General features: G+C 40.9%; 1 protein-coding gene across 5 annotated transcripts in view; it reads left to right on the forward strand.

Moving 5' to 3' along the window:
• Positions 1 to 528: 528 nt before the first annotated feature.
• The window catches only part of EXOC1 (exocyst complex component 1), a 55,783-nt gene continuing 31,617 nt past the window's right edge, over positions 529 to 24,694 (forward strand). For 2 of the 5 annotated variants that reach the window (XM_074992802.1, XM_074992804.1), the window contains exons 1-9: positions 529 to 655; positions 6,879 to 7,012; positions 8,883 to 9,013; positions 11,746 to 11,905; positions 14,670 to 14,857; positions 16,658 to 16,885; positions 17,040 to 17,172; positions 17,354 to 17,463; positions 19,465 to 19,518. In XM_074992802.1, coding sequence (XP_074848903.1) covers positions 6,889 to 7,012; positions 8,883 to 9,013; positions 11,746 to 11,905; positions 14,670 to 14,857; positions 16,658 to 16,885; positions 17,040 to 17,172; positions 17,354 to 17,463; positions 19,465 to 19,518 — 1,128 coding nt within the window. In that variant the 5' untranslated portion in view covers positions 529 to 655; positions 6,879 to 6,888. Of the gene's footprint in view, positions 656 to 724; positions 937 to 6,878; positions 7,013 to 8,882; positions 9,014 to 11,745; positions 11,906 to 14,669; positions 14,858 to 16,657; positions 16,886 to 17,039; positions 17,173 to 17,353; positions 17,464 to 19,464; positions 19,519 to 24,694 lie in introns of those variants that run through there. The other 3 variants (XM_074992805.1, XM_074992806.1, XM_074992803.1) reach the window with 2 other exon arrangements.

Below are 24,694 nucleotides of genomic sequence, written 5' to 3' on the forward strand. Positions count from 1 at the left end.
TTCTCATAGCTGGACTTGCATATCTAAAATTAATATTACCTCCTAGTATAGACCTGGCATGAATCTTTCATATTTGCAGGCAGAGCAACTCGTACACCGATAGTTCTGCACAGCGAACCAGGCTAGTAATATCTCACTTGCCATTAGGGCTGAGGTCTACTCTAATGCAGAAGGTTGAATTAAGACACACAACTCCAACCACATTAAGTACATCGCTGGAGTTGATACACCCTCACTTGGAGTTACGGTAAGGCCTGATGATCCTGCTGCCCCAGTTTGCTTCTCCCTCCCACGACCCATAGCGCGTCCCGCAGTCCCAGGTCAGTTCTGCCTCTCCCTTCCCTACTGGTGGATGAGGTTACGCCCTCCGCCCCCGGCCTGGCTCACTTCCATGGGCTCGCTTCATTGTCCCGCCCCGCAGTTCCCAGGGCAGCGGAGCCGGGCTGTTGTCCCGCACAGCCGGCAGGGGGTGCTCTATCTAGCGGCGACAGCCCTGCGCTCTCCCTCAGTGGGCTGGGGTGTTTCCGGGTCTTGTCACGTGACGGGAAGAGGCTTCGCTGCGCTTCGGACTTGCGGCAGCTGCGGCTTTCGATGGGCCGGCGGCGGAGCAGCTGCACGCAGGAGGAGACGCCCCAGCCCTTGCGCGGGCCCCGCGGTAAGGGGAACGGGCCCCGCCTGACTCCCCGGCGCGCTGTGTAGTGCCCCTTTCCCCAGCTCCGCGCTCCTAGAGCGGCAGGCTCCGGCCCGACCACGGCTCTCACGGGCACTGGCTCCAGCCGCGCCCCGCAGGCAAAAGCCGGCGCTCCCTGAGGGCGCCTCGCGGCGTTCCGGGTGTCCCCCGGCGCGGAGTGGGGATCCGGGGACGCGGTCTCGTGGGCCAGGCCGACAGCGCACTGCACGGGCCGTCTCGCCCCTTCCCACGCCCACAAGGAAAAGGTGAAAGGAAACGGCGGCGAAGCTGGCGGGGTGGGGGCCCGCAGAGTGCCCGACGGGGCTTAGTGCTAGTTTTAAGTGCCCCGGGTCTTTTGTTGTCTGTGCCTTGCGGGGGGAGGTTCCCAGTTAATGGGGGACATTCATGTTGCAGTCTAGGGAGGGTGCTCGGCCTGTGCTGGGGTAGGGGCCACTCTGCTCCCTGCCAGGTGTAGGACATTCTCTATGGGAGTTCAGCATAAGTAGTTGGGTTGGTCTGTCCTACGTTAAAACCCTGGCACATGCCGTTCGTTATACATTATATACACTTTTTTGCATTTATTGTAGAGGCAAATGGAGCTAATGTGCCCATGGTGTATGGGGCCTAAGCACACCTAAAACTTATTCATTAGCTAAGGATTAAGTTGATCTTGTTATGTTATTTACAGTAACACTGGAGAGATGTAGGAACACTGACCTCGGTGGTAATATGGATGCTTCTAGTGGGTAATGCTGGAGAGGTGTAATTAAACTCTAGTGAAAGTACATAACTTACCAAACCAAAAAGCGGTCAAGTAGCACTTTAAAGACTAGCAAAATAGTTTATTAGGTGAGCTTTCATGGGACAGACCCACTTCTTCAGACCAAGTGGGTCTGTCCCACGACAGTGCACCTAATAAACTATTTTGCTAGTCTTTAAAGTGCTACTTGACTGCTTTTTGGTTTGATAGTGTATAGACTAGCACGGCTTCCTTTCCATTACATAACTTAAGTTGTAGCCTACCTTCACTAATAGTAGTATGTGCACTACACTGTATTGATGGAAGATGCTCCTCTGCTGCCAGGGCCTCTGCCTTTCAAGGAGGTTCAGTAGTGATGTCCATGAGAGCGCTCTCCTGTCAGCAAACTGAGGCTTGGCCATGGCTGCAGTGTCAATTACTGTGGTGCCAGTTTGGCTGGTAGTCAGGACAGGCTCATGGAAGAAACCCTTCAGTTGCTATAACAAGTATCTGTGGTGCTGGACTTAGATCTGCACCACTGGAACTGTAGCTGCAGCATTATGTCTGTGGCACTTCAACATTTTTGAAGGCTTCCAACTTAAGGAGATATACTGTTGCTGTTAAGTAGATATCATTGTGCAGAAGTACCACTGAGTGTGACTGGGTTCTTTGGAAGACATAAATAGCCTATGTAACTGGAATAATTTTCTTGGGGCAGAGACTGTATCTTCTAGGATGTGCATTCTGTCAGGGCTCAGTAAATAGGCTTGCTGATACTCTTCCTATTGAATGTTTATTTTGTAATTTTCATTGTTGTGAATATTTAAGTATTTCTTGGGTAAATTAGGTCAGCGAGGTTATATCATGTTAGACTTCATATAGTAGTCTGTTTTTTTCCCCTTTTTTGTCATAGAAGACTCTGGATGGAAACTGGTTATTATAGAAAGACTTCATCAGACACTGGAGCGGAGATTTAAAAGCTTGGCTTGTTTAATGTAGCACAGTGAGCTGAAAGGGGGATATGAGCGTTCTGTCTGTATTGGGGAATACATCAGGGAGGACAAAGAGCTATTTAAAGCTGACAATGAAGGAATAAGGTGATATGAGCATTAACTGCCCATTAATAGATTTAGGTTGGAAAGTAAAATAAGGCTTCTAACCATCAGAGGAGTGAGGTTCTGGAAAAGCCTCCCAAAAGGAGAAATGGGGACAAACTATCTAGTTTTAAAATGGACCTTGATAAACTTATGAATGGGAGCACATGACAGGGTTGCCTGTGATAATGAGGGCTGGAGTCACTGACCTGGAAGGGATGTCCCTTCCAGTCCTATAGTCCTAACTTCTCTTAAAGCTTGCTACAGAGACAAAAATGCTTAATCTCTTGTTCTCTCATAGTTCATTTAAGGCTTTGGTAGATGCAGTGTCCCAAAAGAGCACAACTATCGTAGTGGTATATATATGGAGATGAGATCTCTGTTGTAGCTGGATCCTCCTGGCTTTGAAGATTATGAGTGAGCCCTTGAGCTGGTTATAGAAAGTGGACTGGAACACCTGTGGGGAGATTGGTACATACTGTTGATGTGCTTACCACTGGCACATTTAACTGAAGAGCGGGGGCTACCACATTCTGCATTAATTGGAGAGTGTGTTACTCCCACTTCTAGCCCCAGATACAGAATGACATTAATAAATGTGATATACTTATGGATTTTTGTGGTCAACTCCTTGTTCAGAAGGAAAGGCTCCTTTTTTGTAGCCAGGTGAGGAGGGATTATTTTGCCACTGGAGCATATATGTCTTGTGCCCTCAAGGTGTTGTACCATTTTAAAGTGAAGAAAGCAGGCACAGAACAAGACTTCAGGGGTAGTGGGATGTCGTCTCATTTATTTCTTCAAAGTAGTTCCCCTTTTCTTATCAGTGTTACTTTGGTTTTGCCTGAGCTGAGTTTGAGTCTTTTCTTTATTCAAGAACATGTATATGCATCCTTCTGGCAGCATTGGTTGTGTTTGCAGAAAATGATATTTTGCTGGGTTTAATCTATTTGATGTTGTCAGTGGATCCTATGGCATCTCCTTAGAGTTAGACATTGATGTGCTGTCACATGCATATTGAACTAGAGAAGGAGGATAGCTCCTAAGAAGACTCTTTAGATAAAATCATTACGGAAGAGAAGCAGTTGTTGATTGCTATGCTACAAGCCATTAGAGAGAGATAAATGGCATTGTGATCCATAGTATATAAAGGTTTTAATCATGTTTCTTCCCTCACTCACCCATATACCCCCTCTCGCATTTGTCTGTCTTCACAGTGATGCGAGTTGAACATTAGAAGTTATTTCAAAAAGGTGTGTCTGGTTTCTCTGATCATTGGGAAACTCAAGTCTTTTTGTTGATTAGGAGGAGAATTAGACTGCAAATAAACTGTTCTTTTTAGGTATCTGAGTGTGTCCTAATTGAAGTGTGCATGCACCTTGTGCTCAAACATTACAATGTTTGGAAAGGAATGTCTATTGAGCTGGCCTGCACTATACATGTTCTCTTGCCCCATCACGTGATGGCATAGATGGGACAGAGCTGCAACACTCCGTCACTTCCATTATCACTTGTGGCAGCAATATGGAAAAAGAAATGACCACCCACTATCCCTTAGCAGCATTTTCTCCTCTCTAGTTTGCTGATGTTTATTATCAACAACTTCCCCTTTTATCTTTATTTTATTTCACCCCAAAAGATTTTATTTAAATTTATTTTTGGCTCATTCTTTGTGCCAGTGCTTCAAGCCTACCTAAAATGGGAGATTTGGAGCCCTTTAACTGCAAACTATACCCATTCTGAATAAACTTGCTGTACTTACATGCTGCCAAAGCTGCTGTTTTTGTCTTAGTGAGAGCCCTGTGTCCTGCCACTGCTAGGTGTGCTGTTCTCTTTGGACTAGGAGATGATGATCCAGGGATACTCTTTCAAACAGTCAATAAAACAAACAGTTCCGTAAAGAGAGTTGACATATTTACCATAGATACATCAGAAATAGTTTGGGACACACTTATGGGCCACTTTTAGATACAATAAACTTGGTGCCAAAAGGACTTGAATATACCTATACCTATACATATACCTATATCTAACCTTTTAGAATTAAGAGCATAAATGCCCATGAGTTCTAAAGAAGTGTACTGTGCATGTTTTGTAATATGTTGTAATATGTTGCAGATGTGTTAAAAATCAAGTTGTTGCCTATTGGTTATTCCTTTGTCAGGAGGCAATTGAGTTATGGATGTACTACTGACAAAATGGCATAACACTGTAGTTGCTCTTCATCTTCCAGGTGTTGGCAACTATTTAGCAGACTTCCTAAGTAGATAATCTGTTACTAACCACTTTAGTTCTCTGAAGAGCTCCATAATCAAATAAATATTTTTAGCAGTGGGGAAGTTCCATTACGTAGCTATTTATGCACAAAAGAGAACACACAACATATAGGCTTTTCCAAAGGAGGCATGAGCCCAGGGTCCCTTTTTATACCGTGATAAGAAGTTTTGCCAGGCTGGTAGGGCAGACCAGAAAGGATGTAACCATGATGATACTGATAGTTCCATGTTAAGATTCCGGATTCTGGTTACCAGATCTCATTAGGATGTCTACTTAGTCCCTAAGAGCACCTCCAGACTGTCAAGATATAGTATGTCAGACCCAAATTCACATACTTCACCCAAACCCAAAACCGATGCATCTAACAGACTAGATGTTGGCTGGTTGAATGCTGCTGGTAGTTTGTTTTAAGTTCAAGAAGTCCTATTGCAAAGCCGGAAGCTGTTCATGAGGAAAATTTATTTCTCAGAACAGAAAAGATTTTCTATCTGGGCAGCTCAGTACAACCTTGATCTATTGAAGGTCTCTCTATTGCTAATCCTTCGCTAATACTTCCGTCTGCATTTGATACACTCTGTACTTTCATTTAATTCTGTCAAGGGCTGCCTTGCAGTGAATATGACATGCTCACCTCACATGTTGCTGATCATTTCATTTTCCTTACAAACTCATGAAGACTGCTTGGCTGGGTCTACACAACGTGGCTTTCCCAGCAGATCCATGCTAATGAGCAGCCACGAAATTGCAAATAGACACTCATTAGCATGGTCTTCTGGCTCATTAGCATAGCTGCGCGAGAGCTTGGTCTTGGCAGAGGGGCGTGCCGGCTGTAAAGAAGCTGTGTAGACGTGCCCCTGCCAGCCAAAAGCACCTCTGTTGCCAGTCCCTTATGTCTGAATAAGGGTCTGGTGACAGAGGGGCTTTTTGCTGCCAGGGCCACGTCCACACAGCCTCTTTACGGCGGTCCCCCCGCCAAGACCGAGCTCTTGTGCAGCTATGCTAATGAGCCAGGGGACCATGCTAATGAGCATCCATTTCCAGTTTTGTGGCTGCTCACTAGCATGAATCTGCTGGGAAAGCCAGCTGTGTAAACCCAGCCCTTGAGTCTTCCTTATTTCTTCGTACCACTTTATTCTGAGGATGGACTCTGATTGCTGTTACATCAGCTAGAAGGCTCAGCAAACTAACAAGCTGTCATCACTTATCTTCACATTGTGTTCCACAGAGATAAGGTTGTATTGATACCTGTTCCCAAGTCTGACACAGTTTTGGGAATAATTTAGTAATCTTTCTAAAATCTCATTCTCCATGGAAGGTAAGAGGAGGTGCAGAGGGTTTGGCACTCCACCCCTTGCAAATTTCAAGGGCCTTGCTAGAGTTGGAAAGAACTAAGCCCTTGACTTCCCATCTTTTTTTGTTGTCATAAATACCAATTCTAAGGAGCAGACTGTTTTTTCCAAGCGAATACCTAAATGTGTTACCAATGTATTTAGTCCTGTGTTTGATGGAAAAGGTGTACGAGCAATCCAAGGCAACAGGCTGTCTCTTCAGCATGCTTTATAAATCTTCCCTTTATCGGAGATCAGTAAGGCTGCTATGTGGAGTCATTCCCTTTTGCTAAATCTTATGCTCTTGACCTGACTAGAACATCAGGTGCCAAATGTGGTAGAGGTATATTATGATCACTGTTTAACAATAAGAATCTTCAGATGCACCAAGAGGAAACTGTTACTTACCTTCATAATGGCTACAGTTCTTTGAGATGAGTCCCCTTCATCCCCATATTTTTGGCACCTCCCTTATCTGAGATTCTGAATTAGCGAGGGACCTGAGGACAGTTGATACAGCTCTGCATTTATGCCCTTAGGCATAAAGATGTGCAGAGCACAGACAAGGCCGAATGAGCAGCCCTGCTCAGAAGTTCTATTTCGTGGGGGGTGGGGAGAGGTACTTGCATATATAGGGGATCCTCAGATTACAACCTCTTGAAGATCAACAGTTACTGTCACAAAAATAACTGTTCTTTCTGTTATTTAACCTATGAGTAAATGTGCTTGAACATTACTCATACTTAAAATAACTCTTTAAACCTGTTTTTCAGCTGTGAAAAAATGACTGCAATCAAGCATGCCTTACAGAGGGATATTTTCACTCCAAATGATGAACGTTTATTGAGTATTGTGAATGTATGCAAAGCAGGAAAAAAGAAGAGAAACTGCTTTTTGTGTGCCACAGGTATGCATGTTGATTGAAAGACACAGCAAAGTATTTCTTTTCATTGTCTGAGTGTTCTTCACTTGAAATATAACACAATGAATATTCTGTTTCATTTAAGTGGCAACTGCTTTTCATGTCTCAGTCTGTTTCTTATCTGTATAGTGAATGTGTACTTCCATTTATTATAAATGAATGGAATCAGTTATGGTATAGAGTGAAAATAAATTAGTCATGTTTTCATAAGAAAAAGGACCTTGCTATTAAATCCCTGCAAGGCCCTGGTCCAGGTGTGTTCTGAGAAGTAAGCCTTGTCAAGTCAGCCACTGACCTGAGGGTTTAGGGTTTGATACCCAGCCATGGTAGAGGCCGTTAAAAATAACATTACCGGCTGAGAATTAAATAAAAAGGAGGATAGCTACTTAGGCTCAACACTTTACATCATATTGGTTACTTTCAGAGTGAGGCGGGATGGGCTGAGGTGTACTGATTAGAAGCCAGGGCAGGGAGCTATGGGGAAATGTGAGTACTACCTCCTTATGCTTTGTTCTTTGGGCCCTTTGTTTTGAATTTAGCTGCAGGCCTTTCAAGCAGTAGAGGATTTTGTCAAATAAGTATCAATTTGGCCTAACAGAACCTGTGATTTAAAAAAAAGCCAAACACCCCTTTACCCACCCTCCCCCTCCTTAGTAACCCTAACTACAAAGTGGAGTTTTATATTCAATCCTGATTCTCCAGGGTTTTTTTAATTTTTTAGCTCTGTGTTTCTCCCCAACCCTGTGATAACGTAATTGTGGATGCTGATGGGGCTGCCCGTGTTATGAGCTCTTTAGGGCAGGGATGGTCTTTTTTGGCATGTTTGTAGAGCACATAATATAATGAGGTACTGATCCGTTGACAGGGTCTCCTATGTGCTCTTAATAATAACAAAAATATATTCTGTCAAGCCATATTTTGTGTGGGTTTAATTATGATTTTGTGTCAGGCCTCAGCTCTGTTTTACATTATAGATGAAACTTTGCTCTTTACTTATCACTTTATTTTAGGGCTACTATTAAAAAAATGAGGAACAAATGCCTACATAGTATTGTAGCTGAATTTAGAAATCATGCAATCATACCGTAAACCCTTGAAATGTGCGGCTTCAAGTTGTGCATAACTTGCTTTAACACAAGCTAAGCACAACCTGAAGCTGCTCTGCAACTGTCAGCTGGCAGGCAACTAGGCAGGCTAAGAGACCCTTCTCCCTGACTTAGCCCAGCTGCACAGCTGTCAGGCTGACAGCCATGCAGCTGAGGGAAAGCAGGGAGAAGTAGCCAGGAAACACACCAGTCATGGTGGACTATTCAGTCTCCCAGGTCCCAGGAGTGGTGGGGAGCTGGGAACCAGGCAGCATCCTGGCTCCTCTCCACTGGCTGGAGCCAAGAAACTGACTAAACCTACTGTCCTGGTCAGTTTCCCAGCCTTGCAAGGGGAGGGGAAACAAGACCTAGGCTTCTGCCTGGTTACCAGCTCCTCCACTGCTTGCGGGACCTGAGAAAGTGTCCAGCTCTGGTGGGCTCTTCCTGCTCCTGCAAGCCCAAGGGAGCAAAGACCGTGACTGCAGCCTGGTTCCGGTCTCCTCCCAACTTGTGCGAAAATTTGAGTAATGCGGGGGCTGCAGGAGCATAATCCCCACAATAACTTGAGTGTTTACTGTACATATCTATGTATCTGAGATCAAAAATGAAGCCTGTTTATGGGGTGCAATCCCTGTTACAAAAGAGAGAAACTTATGCTAAATGTCTGAAGGGGAAAATCTGTTTAGAATTCATAAAGTCAAATGTAGATGAGAAGTCGATTTGTTAAAATAGCTCCTAGTCTTTGCTGAAAGTAATTCTGTACATTACAGTGACAACGGAACGTCCAGTGCAAGTAAATGTGGTCAAGGTGAAGAAATCCGATAAAGGAGATTTCTACAAAAGACAGACAGCGTGGGCACTTCGAGATCTTGCTGTTGTTGATGCCAAAGATGCTGCTAAAGTATGTGTTGGTGCTTGTGTAATGTGTTTAGGATGTCTGTAACTATGCAGAGATGTTAGAAGTTTTTCATTCAGTGCACTGTCGAGTCCAAGTTAATTTCTTTCTTGTGAGTGACACACAATTTAGCTTCTAGCATCACATAAAGGTTTGGAAGCTGGGACAGCTGCCATCTGCATTTTTCACCTGTACCCTAATCTGCCTTGTTCAAGGGTGTCTCAACTCCAGTGAAGGGGAGCTAAGTCTGAGGAGTCAGCAGAGTGTATGTGATAGTATTCTCCATATATATAGTCAGATGCATCTCAGGTAGGTAGAGTTTGGCTTGTGTGAACAACTTGAGAGAACCACTCCTTCTTTCCAGCTTGAGTGCTATTAAAGTCTTTATTCTAAAATCAGTTCCCTTGGAAATGGGCTACCTTTATAGAAGGAAAACATTACTGCTGATTTATAATTCATGCTAGATTTTAAGTAATGCTCCTGCTATAAGACACTTTGAAACTGCAGTAATGAACTGTATATAAGAACCTAGATAGAACTGTGAAAAAATAATGCACTTGGTAATGAGGTACATTTTTGTGACCATCCCAAGAAACGAACACATTGCCGCATCTCATCCGTTGAAACATATATCCCTGAGGTACTTTGCCTCTTCATAAATCCTAGATTATGTATGTCCACAACATTAACTTGTTTTTCATCCTGATAATCATCTCTGTACTGTGGAAGGGGATATTTTTTCCTCTTTCTGTTAAGTATTTCGTATCTCAGAACTTGGTTTGTAACTGGAGACAGAAGTGGTGGGGACAAAACGTGGGATAAGTGTACACTAGAGCACTACATTGGTATGGTTGTGCCACTGTAGCAAGGCTGGTGAAGATCCTGGTAGGAGAGTTCTCTTCCTCTGACATGATTATTTCACCCTTTTGAGGGGTATGAGCTGTGTTGGTGGGCTAGCATGTCCCGTGGGCGTAGCACCAGCGCAGATAATCGCTGTCCTTAGGTCAGTGTAACTTTTGTTGCTCAAGGGATGTCTTTTTCACACCCTGAATGACATAAATTGTATCAGCTTAGGTGGTAGTGTAGACCAGCCCACAGATTACTCGTTCTTCCTTTTAGCGTTCTGCCTATTAGGTGTGGGAGGGTGCAGAAGTCAGGGTTGGGGTGTGAGGGAAGGGCTCAGGGCAGGAGATGGAGGGTGCAGGAGTGAGAGCAGGGGGTGGAGACCTGCACCATCTTGGAGTCTACCCTTCTCCCCCGGGCAGTTCCCTTATGGTCATTCTCCAGTATAACTGTCTCATAAAATGGAAAGGGAGGGGTTTGCTGTCAGAGAAACAGTTGAATTCCGGGCACATCTCATTGTCTTGGCAGAACCTCTCCCTTTCCTTGCTCTAAGTTATGATAAGAGGAAGCTGCATACCAAATTTGGTGGTCCTAGCTCGTACCGTTTAGGAGAAGTACTTGAACAAGTAGAGTCACAGCTGGATGGACAGACAGATGCCAAACAATCTCAAATATATTTACTGACTTATAGAAGATTATCAGTTTTTTGTCAAGAGCAGGGTGAATACACTTAACTTTCTTACTCCTGTAATAAATGTTCAGTGCACATGTTGTACTTGCTCTGTGTGCCAAGCTTTACAAGCTGTTCATAAATAGCTTATAAAAATATTAAATCATTGGTTACCAAGTCAAGCAATCAAAAGTTAAAAAAAAAAAAACCAAAAAACACACAGAACTAAGGTTGTTTGTGCACCAGTAATTCAGCTCACTTGTGAGAATGTGTTTATAATATAGTTTTAATTACAGTCTCATTATTTTTTTCCACAGGACCCTTGCCTTTCACATCATACATTATCTAGCATGCACACTACCTATAAAATTGTGGGTGCGCACACTTCTTATAAAGTACCATTAATCTTCACACTTGTCAGTATGAGCTGCTTGGACATCTGAAATTCTTTTATAGTGCTTTGTGGGAAATAATCCTAATGAAGATTTCATTTCCCATCATGTCCAGTTGCATGTGCCAGTGCTTGCAGGAGGAACATTAGCAGTAATACATTTCCTGTGACATATTACTTGTAAGTCTGATTTGTATAGAATGTATAGCACTGAGGATATGAAAGTTTCACAGTTGGAAAGAAGGAGTTCTCAGATGTTTGGACAATAGAGTTTAAATCGGGTCACGTTCAATGCAGTTGATACTGGATATATGGTGCCTCTGAAAAGGAAGCTTTTAATCAAATATAATCAAGACAATTTCTCACAGATGGATACAAGAAGATGAATGTAATATTAAAATATTTACTTTTTGTAAGTGACTTAAGTGGAAGACTAAAACCCCAGTTTGTAATTTTTATAAATGCAGCTAATGGGGTCTCTGTCCACCAATGCTCGATCCTTCAGTGATGGGTGCCATTACCAAGCTCTAAAATGCCAAAAATGTCCATAGTTCTGCTCAAGATGGAGTAACCAGAGCTGTCCTCTCCACAGGAAGGTTTGGGGAGGCTACCCAAGTCTCCATGCTTTGGGGAGGCCATGGCAGCTTCCTCAAGCAGCCTATGCACAGGATAGTCCCCCAGGCTAGCCACAGTGCCCAGGGCAGCTTGGGGGAGCTTGGCATGGGCCAGTAGCAGGGGTTTGGCTCCCCTAAATTCACCACCATGGCGGGAGCTGGAGCTGCCTGACAGCCTGCTTTGCTCCACTGTCCAGATGACTTCTCTTGTCTTTTGCAGGAAAATCCAGAATTTGACTTACATTTTGACAAAGTGTACAAATGGGTTGCCAGCAGCACAGCCGAAAAGAATACCTTCATTTCGTGTATTTGGAAATTGAACCAGAGGTATCTTAGAAAGAAAATTGACTTCATAAATGTTAGTGCTCAACTTTTGGAAGGTAAGATTTAATAGTCGTGGTGGTGGTTTTTTTTATTTTTATTTTTTTTTTAAACAAACACAGTTTACCATTTTTCAACATTGTGATAAGATACTCAAGTATGTAAAAACTAATACAATATCTGGTTTCTGGGATACTAACTAATTCAATAAGTGGACTCAATATAGGAACCGTATCCAAATTTAATACAGGATTGGTAAAGGTCACTTCAAATGAGCAGGTTCAATATTACAACAAATATAACTAGATATTTTCTACAAATGAAACAATCTGTGTTGAGACGCACAGTATTCAGTGATTGTTGAAGTATTCACTTACTCTCTAACATAATAATGGCAATGTGTAAGACTTTATATAGTAAGCCTTTAGAAAAGGAGAACTTGTTCACTGTGTCATTTCACTTCCCTTTGAGCAGTTGTATAGATCTTACATATACAAATGTGTGCAAATTTTAGTTTTTTGCGTTTGTTTAGGGTTATTCCAGGGTAATCTGACACTCTTTTATATAAATCTTGGAATGCCTGTGTAGGACTTAATTGCATGTAGTAATTAATTTATTGTCTTTGAGCATTCTTTGGTGCATCAGACTAATGGGGCTAAGCTTATTTTGTATCTTCATAACATGAGTGAGACAGTAAAAGGCAAAATCATTTCCATGGCTAGAATCTCATAAAAATTGCAGTGAAATGATGACTGTTCATACATTGTTTTAATCAGAAATGGCAAATGTCCTATGCTGATATTAAACAATCGAAATGTCTTATGTAGATACACTTGAGTTCAAGTCATTAACTTCAGGTGGTGTTTAGAGGTCAAAAAGTCTTTGGGAACCTACTTTTTTCATGTTGAACTCAAATTTTTCAAAACCTTGTGATATTGTAGCATTCAATCTTGTTGCCATTTAAAAAAAAAAAAAACACACACACAATGTTCCTACTCTGCCCAGCTAATATTCTTTGCTTCCTTTCCTCTGCTTTTTCATACCTTTTTATTCTCCAGAACTACCTAAAGTTGCAGAAGGTGCGTAACACCTTTTCCTTCATTATTCTTTTGTGTAATTTTTTAATTAAGTTGCTTTTGTTCTCTTGAAACAATTCATTGAATATCTTTTTAAATTGCTAGAGAAAGCAAGTTCCACGTGTGTGACAGAAGGTGTATGAGACAACATTAGTGTCTTCTATGCTTCTTTAATCACTCTTCAAACTGTTCCCATAAGCTTATTATTGCAACAGCAAAAGAACACTGAAACTTGCTGCCCATTTCAGTTACTGTTTGTTTGGATTTTTTGATTAATATCTTGAGGGTAATCCTCATTTCCTTCATTTTTTTTTCCTCCTCTTGTGAGAAATTTCTGTTGCGCATCAACTTCCCTCCTACTCAATGAATTCAGTTTCTGTTTATAGAATAATTTATCCTTCTGTTTATTAGTCTTAGCATATTTTAGAGGTAGAGGTAAATATTTACAAAAATGAGAGCCTATGATTGGGTTCCTAAATAAGTGGCTTGATTTTTGGGGGATGAGAGGGAATGGGTGCTGAGAACCCAGCATCTCTCATGAACTTCAGTGGGATTTGTTGGGTGCTTAGTACCCTGGAAAATCAGGCCACTTATATAGGTACTCAGGTATTTTTAAAAAGAAAACCTTGCTCATAAAGTATTCTCAGACTCCTGATTAATGTAGCACTTATTAGAGTTTTGGTTTCACAATTTTTTTTCTCGGCATTTCTACAAATTTCCAATCATTATTGCTACAAAAATGGCAGAAGTTAGTTCTTTCAGTTGAAAGTAAATACCAATAAACAGCACTGCCAAACTCAGGCATTCAAAATCATGACTCAAGCACCAAAAACTTGAAGTTTGCTTAAAAATCATGAAATTAATGAAAAATATTTGGCAGTATCTGTGAATCTGTGTACTCCTCCAGAACAATTCGATGGTTAGACCTCATTTGGTTTTGTGTTAATGGCTGCCATTTTAGGTTTTGGAAGCTGCCTTGTGGAGCTCCACTGCATTGTAGCGTGTGAGCTCTGAGATGTATTGGAGGAATTGTTTACATTATTTACGGTGAGGTGAACATTTGTACCTAAAGGCTAGTAAAGGCCAATGGAGGAGGTTTGAGAACTATCGTTCAGGATTATGCAAGTAGGATGTGGCCCTGCCAAAGAAACTATCTCTTGACTTAATCTTGTCAGTTACTACCCTTTATCTAACTTTGCATCATTGGTGATAGACTAAGTCCCATTGCTTCTTGAACTTTGTAAGTGGCCTGTATGTCTACTAATTTGTTTTAGTGTAAAGGTAGACATATCATCTGTAGTAGATGATATTGTCCTATCAGTTTTCATAGCAGAAGCACCCAGGATATTGCCTAACTGTATGAGCAGTGACCATGAGGCTTTCTTTACTTGTTGTGGAATTGGAAAGAAATGAATTGGGAATGCCTTACAATGTGTTACTAAAATTCTTCAAACTTCCTGTGTTAGGAAAGGTTAAATATGACTCTTACGCCTAAAACTTTATAAAAGATTTTGAAGTAAATATAGGGCGTAGACTACATGCATGCTTGTTTGTCTTTGTATTGGTTTTTGTATTGTGTTTTTCTTTCTTTCTTCTATTTGATGTGGCCTTCTTTTTTTTTAGTGTGAGTACTTTTATTTAAAGGAAGTTGAACTATCTCCATTTAAAGTGGTAGTGCTTCTTCCAGTTACTTTATTACAAAAATGAATTCATTGTGGGATTTTTTTCCCCTCCTTCCCCTCATAAGAATCTGTTCCAAGTGAAGAAAATCAGAGTGTAACAGGAGGAGATGAAGAAGTTGTGGATGAGTATCAAGAGTTAAATGCAAGAGAGGAACAGGACATTGAAATAATGATGGAAGGCTGTGAATATGCCATCTCTAACGCTGAAGCCTTTGCAGAAAAGTTATCCAGAGAGCTGCAGGTGTTAGATGGTGTAAGGATTTCTTGTTTCTTTTTTTGTAAGGTTTTATATAATGAATTAACATATCTTGGTAAAGTCAGTTCAGTGCATTTTGTACATGACAGTATAATTTAACTATTAGCTGACAGCTCAAGCTGTTGCACAGGTGTAAATCATAAAAATGTAGTGTGCTTTTTTTTTTTGTTTACAAAAGGGCCAAAAAAGGCTGAGAATTTAAATTCTATGGTACTAGACCACAGTTCACAATGATAACTGAACCTATTCATATATTAAACAAAAAGAGCTCTCAATAATACGTGAAGCTTTTTCTATCTCATCATGTTGATTCGACATATATTCTTGGCTGCAGAGTGGCAGATGCGCATTCCAGAAATTTACTGTATAGACTTCTGCTTTTTGCATTTCTTACATTTTACATTTGTCTGAACCTACAGTATACTCTAAAGTAGAGGCTAAAGGGAATATTCTTGTATACTACAATTAACTGGATACATGTATTGCTATCTTTGTGTAGAAAAATTTCATGTTCACTAGTATCTAAATTAAAGAACTTTTAAGGCATTTCCAGGCCTTCAAAGATGACCAGAAGGACTTCAGGTGAGGGGTAGACAAAGATAAGGAAGGCATAGTAGAAGACCTTTTCTCTTCCCAGAAAACAAAGGAAAATTGATATCCATAATGTATGTACAGTACATTAAATATGTAAAGAGACTATTAAAAAGAATCAAATTGTGATAATGTATAAAATGAGAACACTGCAAAATAAACTGAGACAATACCAGAGGTGTTAAGTTTTAAATGAATGTTCTGCTAACCTTAGTATTAGAAGCAGTGACAACTAGGAGTTTTGGATTAATGCCAGGGTACTGCACAATTAGATTGATCTTTGACAGTGATATATTTAAAAGACAAACAAACAAAAATCCTGCCAATTCTCTGTTATGTAGTGAATGTAAGCGAGGCTGGCATTGTTATTTCTAATATTTTTGCATAACGAACAGCTTTCTAACTCTATTTTGCCTTTAAATTTGAAAGTTTTTCCCTGATGGAGTTGATTTTCTGTAGAAAAATTTTTGTATTATCAATTAAACAGTCTTCTGAGCTCTAGCTTTCTTTAGGGCAAAGCCATAAAATAGTCTTCATAGGGACAAAAGAGTTAAAATTTTTCTGTGATTATAGCCTTTGTATGCAGACTACTATTAGAATATAGTGAAAACTAGGGCAAAACTTTATTCTTACTGATTTTTCGTTAGATGGTTCCATATTCTGACATGGCCAAAGGCAGTGGTTCTCAGCCCAGGGGAGGCCATGATCAGGTTTCAGGGAGTCCATCAAGCACGGACAGCATCAAACTCTCACTGCGGCCTAGGACAGAAAGCTGAAGCACCCTCACCGCCCGGGAGCCTGAATTCCAGGGCCCAGAGCCCTGCCATTTGGGACAGAAGCAGAGCCTGTGACTAAATTTTATGGGGACCCGGGAAGTTGTCCTATTTGATATCACGTAAGGCCTGCCCTGGCTTTTGAGTGCAGAAAATCTGTTATGATACAGGTGTGTCATGGAGGTTTATAGCCTGTTGCAGGGCACTGGGGGGGAAAAGAAAAAAAAAAAAAGAGAGGTTGAACTCCTGGCCAAAGGCACCTACTCTGTAGTCAGTAATAGTTAAAATGTTAATATAATTGAAATTGGAGAAAGCCAGAACAATGTAACATTTTGGGAGGTACAGTATTTGATAGCAATGAGGGTGCCATTTGAAACAATATATAAAATTGTTCACAGTCAGGTTCTAAAGTGATTAACTGTTTGCTCTTCAGGCCAACATCCAGTCAATCATGGCCTCTGAGAAGCAGGTGAACATCTTGATGATGCTGCTTGATGAAGCTCTGAAGGAAGTTGATCAAATTGAGCTGAAGCTGAGCAGTTATGAGGAAATGCTCCAGAGTGTAAAAGAGCAAATGGATCAGATCTCAGAAAGCAATCACCTAATTCATCTCAGCAACACGAATAATGTGAAGCTGCTGTCGGAGATAGAATTCCTAGTTGTAAGCATGTTAATTATGGCCTGAAATCTGAGACCTTTTGTATTAGGAGTTAACTCTTTTTAGCATCATCTTGTAATATCACATTTCCAATAGAACAGCATGAAAGTAAACTATGAGCCAGTGCTTTGCTTATATATTGTGTGTTACCTTTTAGAATCATATGGATTTGGCAAAAGGTCACATAAAGGCCCTCCAGGAGGGGGATCTGGCATCCTCTCGAGGCATTGAAGCCTGCACTAATGCAGCTGATGCCCTTTTGCAGTGTATGAATGTAGCTCTTCGACCAGGTAATGCTTTTATTAAATAAACTCAGAGAAAATGTAACTCTTGCCTTGTTACAATAGTACCTCTCCTCATCTTAGATTGTTTTTTCCACACATAGGGAATCTTTCCCTGAAGCTCCTTCCACTCCTAAACAAAAAACATGCAAATCTTTAACATACTTTCCATTTGCGTTTTTTTTTAAAGGACATGATATGCTTTATGCAGTCAAACAGCAACAGCAGAGGTTCAGTGACCTACGTGAACAGTTTGCACGGAGACTTGCCAGCCATCTGAACAATGTATTTGTTCAGCAGGTAACTTCACTTCACTTCTTTAACACGAAAGTTTGCAATTCGATATCTGTTCTGAAACCTTTGGAAACAAAGCATTCTGAAGTTTGATGTGATTAACTGAAATTCAAGCACATTTTCTGATGCACATAATAACTTACTCAAATGGCACATTTATTTACAATAATCTGATGTGTGCATAATAGTTAAGTGGAGATTTCTTCAAACAACTATGGATATCGCAGAAATAACTAACTCAGCAGCTTTGCAGAAAATGGTCTATGTTGTTTGACATGTACCTTAAGGTTCAGTTTTTATTTAGTTATTTATTTTAGCCTGAAAGTTTGATAGTTAAAGCAACAAAGAGCAATAGTCAGGGGAAGCCAACTCGAGTATTTAAAATGTGGACCTTTCACTGCCATAGAAGGACCCATCTCTACTACAGATACAAATGCAAGGAAACTGTACTATGATTCCTCCCAGATCTATGAAATTATTCCAGTTCTTCATATAACCTGGCTAGAAAACATGGCTGAATTCCAGTCTGCGTAACAATTAGAACTATGATGGTAAATATGGATTTGGACACAAGTTAGAGAGGCTGCCTGATATGATTGTATTTATAGTAGAGGTGAATTTTACACCACTTAGTGCAGGGATAGATAATAATTTTGATGGGGGGGGGGGCCAGATCAAGATTTTGATAAGTGGTCAAGGGCCGCACTTTCCTATGGAGAGGGAGCAGGGTCTGAAATAGAGATTGAGCGCGGGAGGCAGCCTGAGGTAGATGACTGGTCTGTAGGAGAGAGAGAGTGGGGTCTGAGAGAGAGTTTGGGTGAAGAAGGGGGTTGTGACCTGGGGCTGGAGGGAGTGCAGCAGGGGGTTCAGGAGAAGATTCTGGCCTGGGGAAGGGATGAAAGAGCAGGTGCAGGGTCTGAAAGGGTCGGCGGGTGGGGGGAGGGTGCAGAAGGTTTGGGATGGAGGAGGAGGTGGAGGGGTCTGACCTGGTGTCGGGGGGAGGGTGCAGAAGGTTTGAGTGGTGACCCGAGACAGAAGATGTGGATGCAGGATCAGGGAGGGGGTACAGGAGAGGAATGTGGTATTGGGGAGGGAGGTAGGAGGCTGTGTGGGGTCTGGGAGGGAGTTGAGGTGGGTGAGGTGCTTAACTTAAGTAGCTCCTGGTCAGCTGTGCTCTCTAGCTGGCTTCTCTGTTTGCCAGTAGTCCAGGCCCACTGGGTGTTCCATGTGGTCCTTTGCACTTTGTGGGGAGGCTGCCCAGGCTGCTCCCTCCCCCAGCAAAATCTCTCAGCTCCTATTATCTGGAAACTTTGCTGGGGGCAGGGGCTGGATGTGAAATTCTCCTCCTTTCACAGTGCAGAGAGCCATAGGGAGCTGCCAGCTGCTTAAGAGTAGCACTGCTTCATACCACAGGGGCAGGCCAGGGGCTGGATTACAAGGTTTGGTGATCCGCAGTGCTCTTTTCTCCTTGTTGTTTTTTGAAAAAAGCGCTTGTATTCAGCTGGCTTGCTCTCTCCCCCCCATCCACCAGTCCCATAGCTGGGGCTTCAGGGGAAAAAAAGAAAGCACTCGTGGTCTGTATATTGCCCACCCCCATTTAGTAGGACTTTGCTCTAGACATTTCTTGTAGTGGAACAAGTGGCATAATCCCAATTTTATGATTGAATTGCTCCAAACGAAATGAAGGAAGATTTTGAAATAGTTACAATATGGGTGGATGAGGCTTGTATAGAGGATTTGTAGAAGGTGTTAAACTACTTACAGACTAGTTCCAAGCAGAGGAGACTGAAAAACTCTTGCTGCTGAAATTCTGCAGATTGTTTTTATGGCACTTGTAACAAGTGGAATTGCTTTGAGATTCTGACCCATGTTTTCAATTATTTAGAATTCATATTGTGCTGAGGTTGTTTCCTGTGTTGGATTGTGTGATTTTTTTTTTTTTTTTTTTTTAAAAGCATCTTTCAATTTTCAACATTTTTTTTATTACTGTATTTTATCTCCAACTAGTTTACTCAGACCCTTCTTCAGCTCTATAACAGGTCCTACTATCTTTCAGTTTCTGTGAGTACATCAGGTTTGATTCAAGCTTTTCTAATTTTTCTTTTTTAAAAGCTTGCTAAATCTAACTAGCAGTTACAGCTTTGGCTTCACAAATAAGAAACTTGCCTTTATTGATTGCAGAGTACAAGGGATCCTTCTTGAATGTCTGTATCAGCACTCAGGATTTGTCTGTTAGTGGACAGACAGTGTGGCCTCTGATGTATTATTAGGGCAGCTAAGTCACAAATTGCATGAAGGAAACTATTACTGTGTTTGCACAAAATGAAAATGTTTGGCTGTGCCTAGACTATCCCCCAACTTCGAAGGGGGCATGGCAATTAGCTTGTTGGGAGATTACTAATGAAATGCTGTGCTGCATATCCATCACTTCATTATACTAAATCTCCCCTGTGGCACTTTCGAAGTGTAAAACTTCGAAGTGCCAGCTTGTGTGTAACTCCGGGTACTTCAAAGTGCCCACACTACTTTGAAGTACCTACACTTCTCAAGTTCGAAGTTGCCGTGGGGGAGATTTAGCCAAATGAAGTGCTGCATATGCACTGCAGCACCTCATTAGTAACCCCCAGATGCCCTAATTACCATGTTCCCTTCGAAGTTGGGGGCTAGTCTAGACATAGCCTTTGTATAAAACAATAGAGGCAAACAGCACCAAACAAAAACAGCAGGCTCAGATGATAAATAATAGTTCTCATAGGTATTGAAAAAAAATACAGGGTTTGCCAAATATTCCATATCCAATAGTTGGAAAATGCTGTGCACCTGAAACATTGCATTTGGCAGTGCAGGCTCTCCTTGAAATGGCAAAATTAAGATGTTTTCTATTTGAGGTATTTGTCTACTCTGTGGAAGAATAGCTTGCTAGATCTTTTAAGAATTTTCACAATTTCTGTGTTTTCTACTTTTTTAGTTTTTTACTCACTTACATTTAAATGAAACAAATCTGTGGCATTCCACTTTATCTGTTCATGTCTCTAGGGCTGTGTCTGCATGTCAGTATTATTTCAAAATAAGCTGTTCTGAAAGAGAATTTCCAGAATAGCTTATTTTGAAATAGTGCAGCTACACACACTGGCTGGGTCTACACAAGCCCCTTCCTTTCAGAAGGGACATGTTAATGAGCGGGTTCGAAAGATGCTAATGAGGTGCTGCAGTGAATATGTAGCACCTCATTAGCATAATGGCGGCTTTGGCGATTTGAAAGTACAGCTTTTCGATCGTATGCCACCTGTGGAGATGGGATCTTCTGAAAGGACCCCCCAGTTTTTGAAGGCCCCTTCTTCCTATCTGGTGTTAAGAAGAAGGGGCTTTCGAAAACTGAGGGGTCCTTTCGGAAGGTCCTGTCTCCACAGGTGGCATGTGATTCGAAAAGGCGCACTTTCAAATCGCTGCGGCCGCCATTATGCTAGTGAGGCGCTGCATATTCATTGCAGTGCCTCATTAGCATCTTTTGAACCCGCTCATTAACATGCCCCTTCGGAAAGGAAGGGGCTCGTGTGGACACAGGGAGTATGCATTTCGAAACAGCACTCAGCTATTTTGAATAGCACATCCACACACAATAGAGTCTATTTTGAAACAGAACTGTTGGATGCAATAGGGCTTATTTTGACATATGCCCTATTCCTTGTCTACACAGCCCTTATTTTGAATGACCTAATTTGATATAGGAGCTATTCATCAGACAATGAGGTTTACCAATTTCGAAATAGCATTCCACGATTTCACAATTATTTCAAAATAGCAGTTGCATTGTATAGATGCTCACAAAGTTATTTTGAAATAGTGGCGGCTGTTCTGAAAAAACTTTGCTGTGTAGATGCACCGTTAATGAACAAGTGAGCTAGTGATGATCAGATCCTATGTAAATTGTTCTCATGAGTAAAGCTGGAATGTTGGACTTGCTGAGCAGTGCAGTAAGACAATAGATGTGTATTTAAGTGCAGATCTTGCTTTTCTAATTTTATGTCCCTGATAGTGCTTTCGTATAAAAGTTTAGAGAGTCAGCTCTTGTTACAACAACAGAATGTGTTGGTTGCATTAATCTGATACATGACTTAACTAAATCATATTGTTTCATACTGGAGAAAACTTCAGAGGTGGACACACACAGAAACAGTGAATTTACATTTTTGCAGCAATTTCTAATCTTTGTGTCTGGAAAAGTACTGATGCCAATCCACTCTCTTCTTTTGCTTACTTTTTAAGTGAAGACATTGTGAGGGTGCAAACTTAAAATCAGATGTCCCATTCAACAGAATTGTGTGATTTATCTGCAAGCTCAAGCAGGAAAAGCTGATGGACTGTGAATGAATATGCCCTTGTTTACACTCTCTCCAAGTGTAGTACCATCAATAAATTGTATTTTAAATGTATCATATTGGACAGTGGATCCAGGTGTGAAAGTCTGTTGTATCAAAGATTTGGTTTACAAAAATGGCATAGGCTGCATCTACACTTAGCCACGCTGCAGGCAACATGATGCAAAGGAGGGCCCTTAGGTCATTTGCATGTTCACACATCTAATTTGCATATTTGCACAAGATCAACCTGCTGGCAGAGGCTACTGCCGGCAGAAAGCAAGCAGCGTTTTTGCCAGCAAAATCCTCCTTTGTTGGCAGCATCTTATGTCACGAAAAAATCAGGGAAGAGGGGCTTTGCCGGCAGACTCACACGTACACTGCCTGTTTTCTGCTGGCAGGGCAATCTTGTGCAAATATGAAAATTATCTGAGTGAATATGCAAAGGAGCAGTCATTTGCCTCAAGCTGCTGGCAGCACTACTCAGTTTAGCCACAGCCATACTGTCTTATTAGGCAATTTGATGAATGCAGAGGTTGCTCTTTTAAATTAATATGAAAAATGTCACTAACTGGCATATTTACTCTTGTGTCTCTAACCTCTTGTTGGGAGTTGCGCTTTTTGTTTAGAATTACTTGCATAATTTATTTATTTTTGTTTCATTAAGAAGCAATCTTAAAATAGAGTGAAAATGTGAAGCAGTTTAATCTTCCATCCTTTCATGCAATCAATTTATATTGTCATCTGGATTTATTTAAACATGATAAAGGGAGAGTAAACTCCAATAGATTTATCTAAGCTTAGATATCTAACTCTGAACTATTATACAGTTTGTTTCATATTAGGTACATGTGTTTTCACATTTTTATTTTAAACGATTCAAACAAGAAATCATAGAAAATTGACATTTTAAACAGAAAAATGCAACTCCAGATGAGAGCTCATTGCATTTGCAAGATGTCTTAAGTTACTGTTGCTAACATTCATCAGTTGATAGTTAACCATTTATGTGTCTGTGTTCTAATCTAACTTGCTTTTTAACTTGTATTTTGTTTAAAAAGTATGAGTAACTTTCAGGATGTTATTGGGTTTCTTCATAAGGAAAACACAAATCAGCTGAAACCATTCAAAGGGGGAACAGTGGATGGCAAACTTAAGTTTGCAGTACAGTGTGGTGACAAAAGAGCAATTTAATTTTATGCTATGTATCTAGAGGCAGTACACTACGAACCATAGAAGTGGTACTCCCTTACTTATGTGGGATTGTTGAGGAAACAACACTTTATTAATCCTAGGCCCCATCATCATCAACTATAGGCTCAATTCTTGTTGGTGTCTCCCTGATGCCTCTCTCACTCTTTCCTTCCGTCTTTCTTGGTCCAGTGCTGAGTGGCTTAGTTTCAGTAGACTAGCTCCACACCAATCTACTATGTCATCTACCCATTCTCTGTGGGGTCTGCCTCTCCTTTTCAAACCGAACATTATGCCGAATATCAGGGTCTTGATTTTTCATTCTGCAGATATGGCTGAATAGCTGTAACTTCTGTGGTATAACCTTCTGCAGTAGTTTCTCTTTCGCCTGTACCTTCATATATAATTCCTTGTTGGTAATCTTCTTCATCCATCCTATTTTCAGACCCCACAATACTTGCATTTAAACCAACTGGATGTCATTTGCATTAGAGTAACAGAAAAAATTGAGGTGGAGGGATTGACTTGGGAGTAAAAATAAGGACAATGAAATTAACTTTGCTACACCGTGGCTAAAGGGTGAATACGATCAACTGTAACTATGTGGAGAATCCCAACACCAAGCAGAGAAGGAAATTGTTTGAAGTGGTATAAGAAGGGTATGAATTGGAATTATGGAATGAAGTAAGAAAAAGACATTTCCACTGAATATCTGAGAATGTCCTAACAGTAATATCAAGTAATAGACAAAAGAAGTTATAGAAGTCCTATGGCTTGGTTCTGGCATGAACATAACAAATTAAGTATATATTATAGGCGAAAAGACTTCATAGGAGGAGGATGAATTTGATGACTTAGAGGTTTTGTCATTTGAATTTCTAGGAAAAGCCTATCTGAACAAGGGGTGGGGAGGCATCAAAGAACAATTAAGAAAAAATTTGCTGTTGATTGATTAATGTGTAGCCTTTTAGCAGTGTTAATTCCCTAACAAAATGGGAATATATTGCTTCTGTTTGTTTGAGACCAGCTGATCCCTAGTTTTTAATTTTGTTTTAAATAAATATGCAGCTATGAAGACAGACATTGCATACTTAATATGACCACAAAGTTAACACTTTCTCCTCATTCAGCAGGAGTGACTCATGTGGCATATGTCTACCTGTGCATATACCAAGGTGTAACTTCCTGTAACTTTCAAGGTGCCTAATTTTGATTTTAATTGGGCTTTAGAAGGGGGAAAAAAAAATTATCTGAATGTGTGAACTTACTCTTTGCTGGAACAAACAAGAAAAGTTGTCTTAGTCTAGGAATCATTTTAATGTTATCTGCTATCTCATACTGTATCCCAAATTGGATATAGTTTTCTAGCTGCTTTTATCATTCTGAGAAAGGAGGTTGTAGTAATAATTAATGTCCTCTTAGTTGGACTGGTTTATCTAAAGCATTTTAAGTACACTGAGTTGTTTGGATTGCAGTGTTTAGTTAAGGTTTTTTTTAGTTAACATTTGTATGGAATATTCAGGTTTAAGTCTCTCAGTTTAAATTAGGTGTCCATTTCTATAACACAGGTAAAAGCTACTACAAGATTTTGTTTTTACATAGATTGGACCTACTTCCCAAGTGTTGCTGAACTGTGCTTGCTACAGTGGAAAATGGCTGTAAAGAGAAAAGGGCCGTAAATTATCTCT

Source organism: Carettochelys insculpta, chromosome 4 (genome assembly GCF_033958435.1).
Source record: "Carettochelys insculpta isolate YL-2023 chromosome 4, ASM3395843v1, whole genome shotgun sequence".
Taxonomy (NCBI): Eukaryota; Metazoa; Chordata; order Testudines; family Carettochelyidae; genus Carettochelys; species Carettochelys insculpta.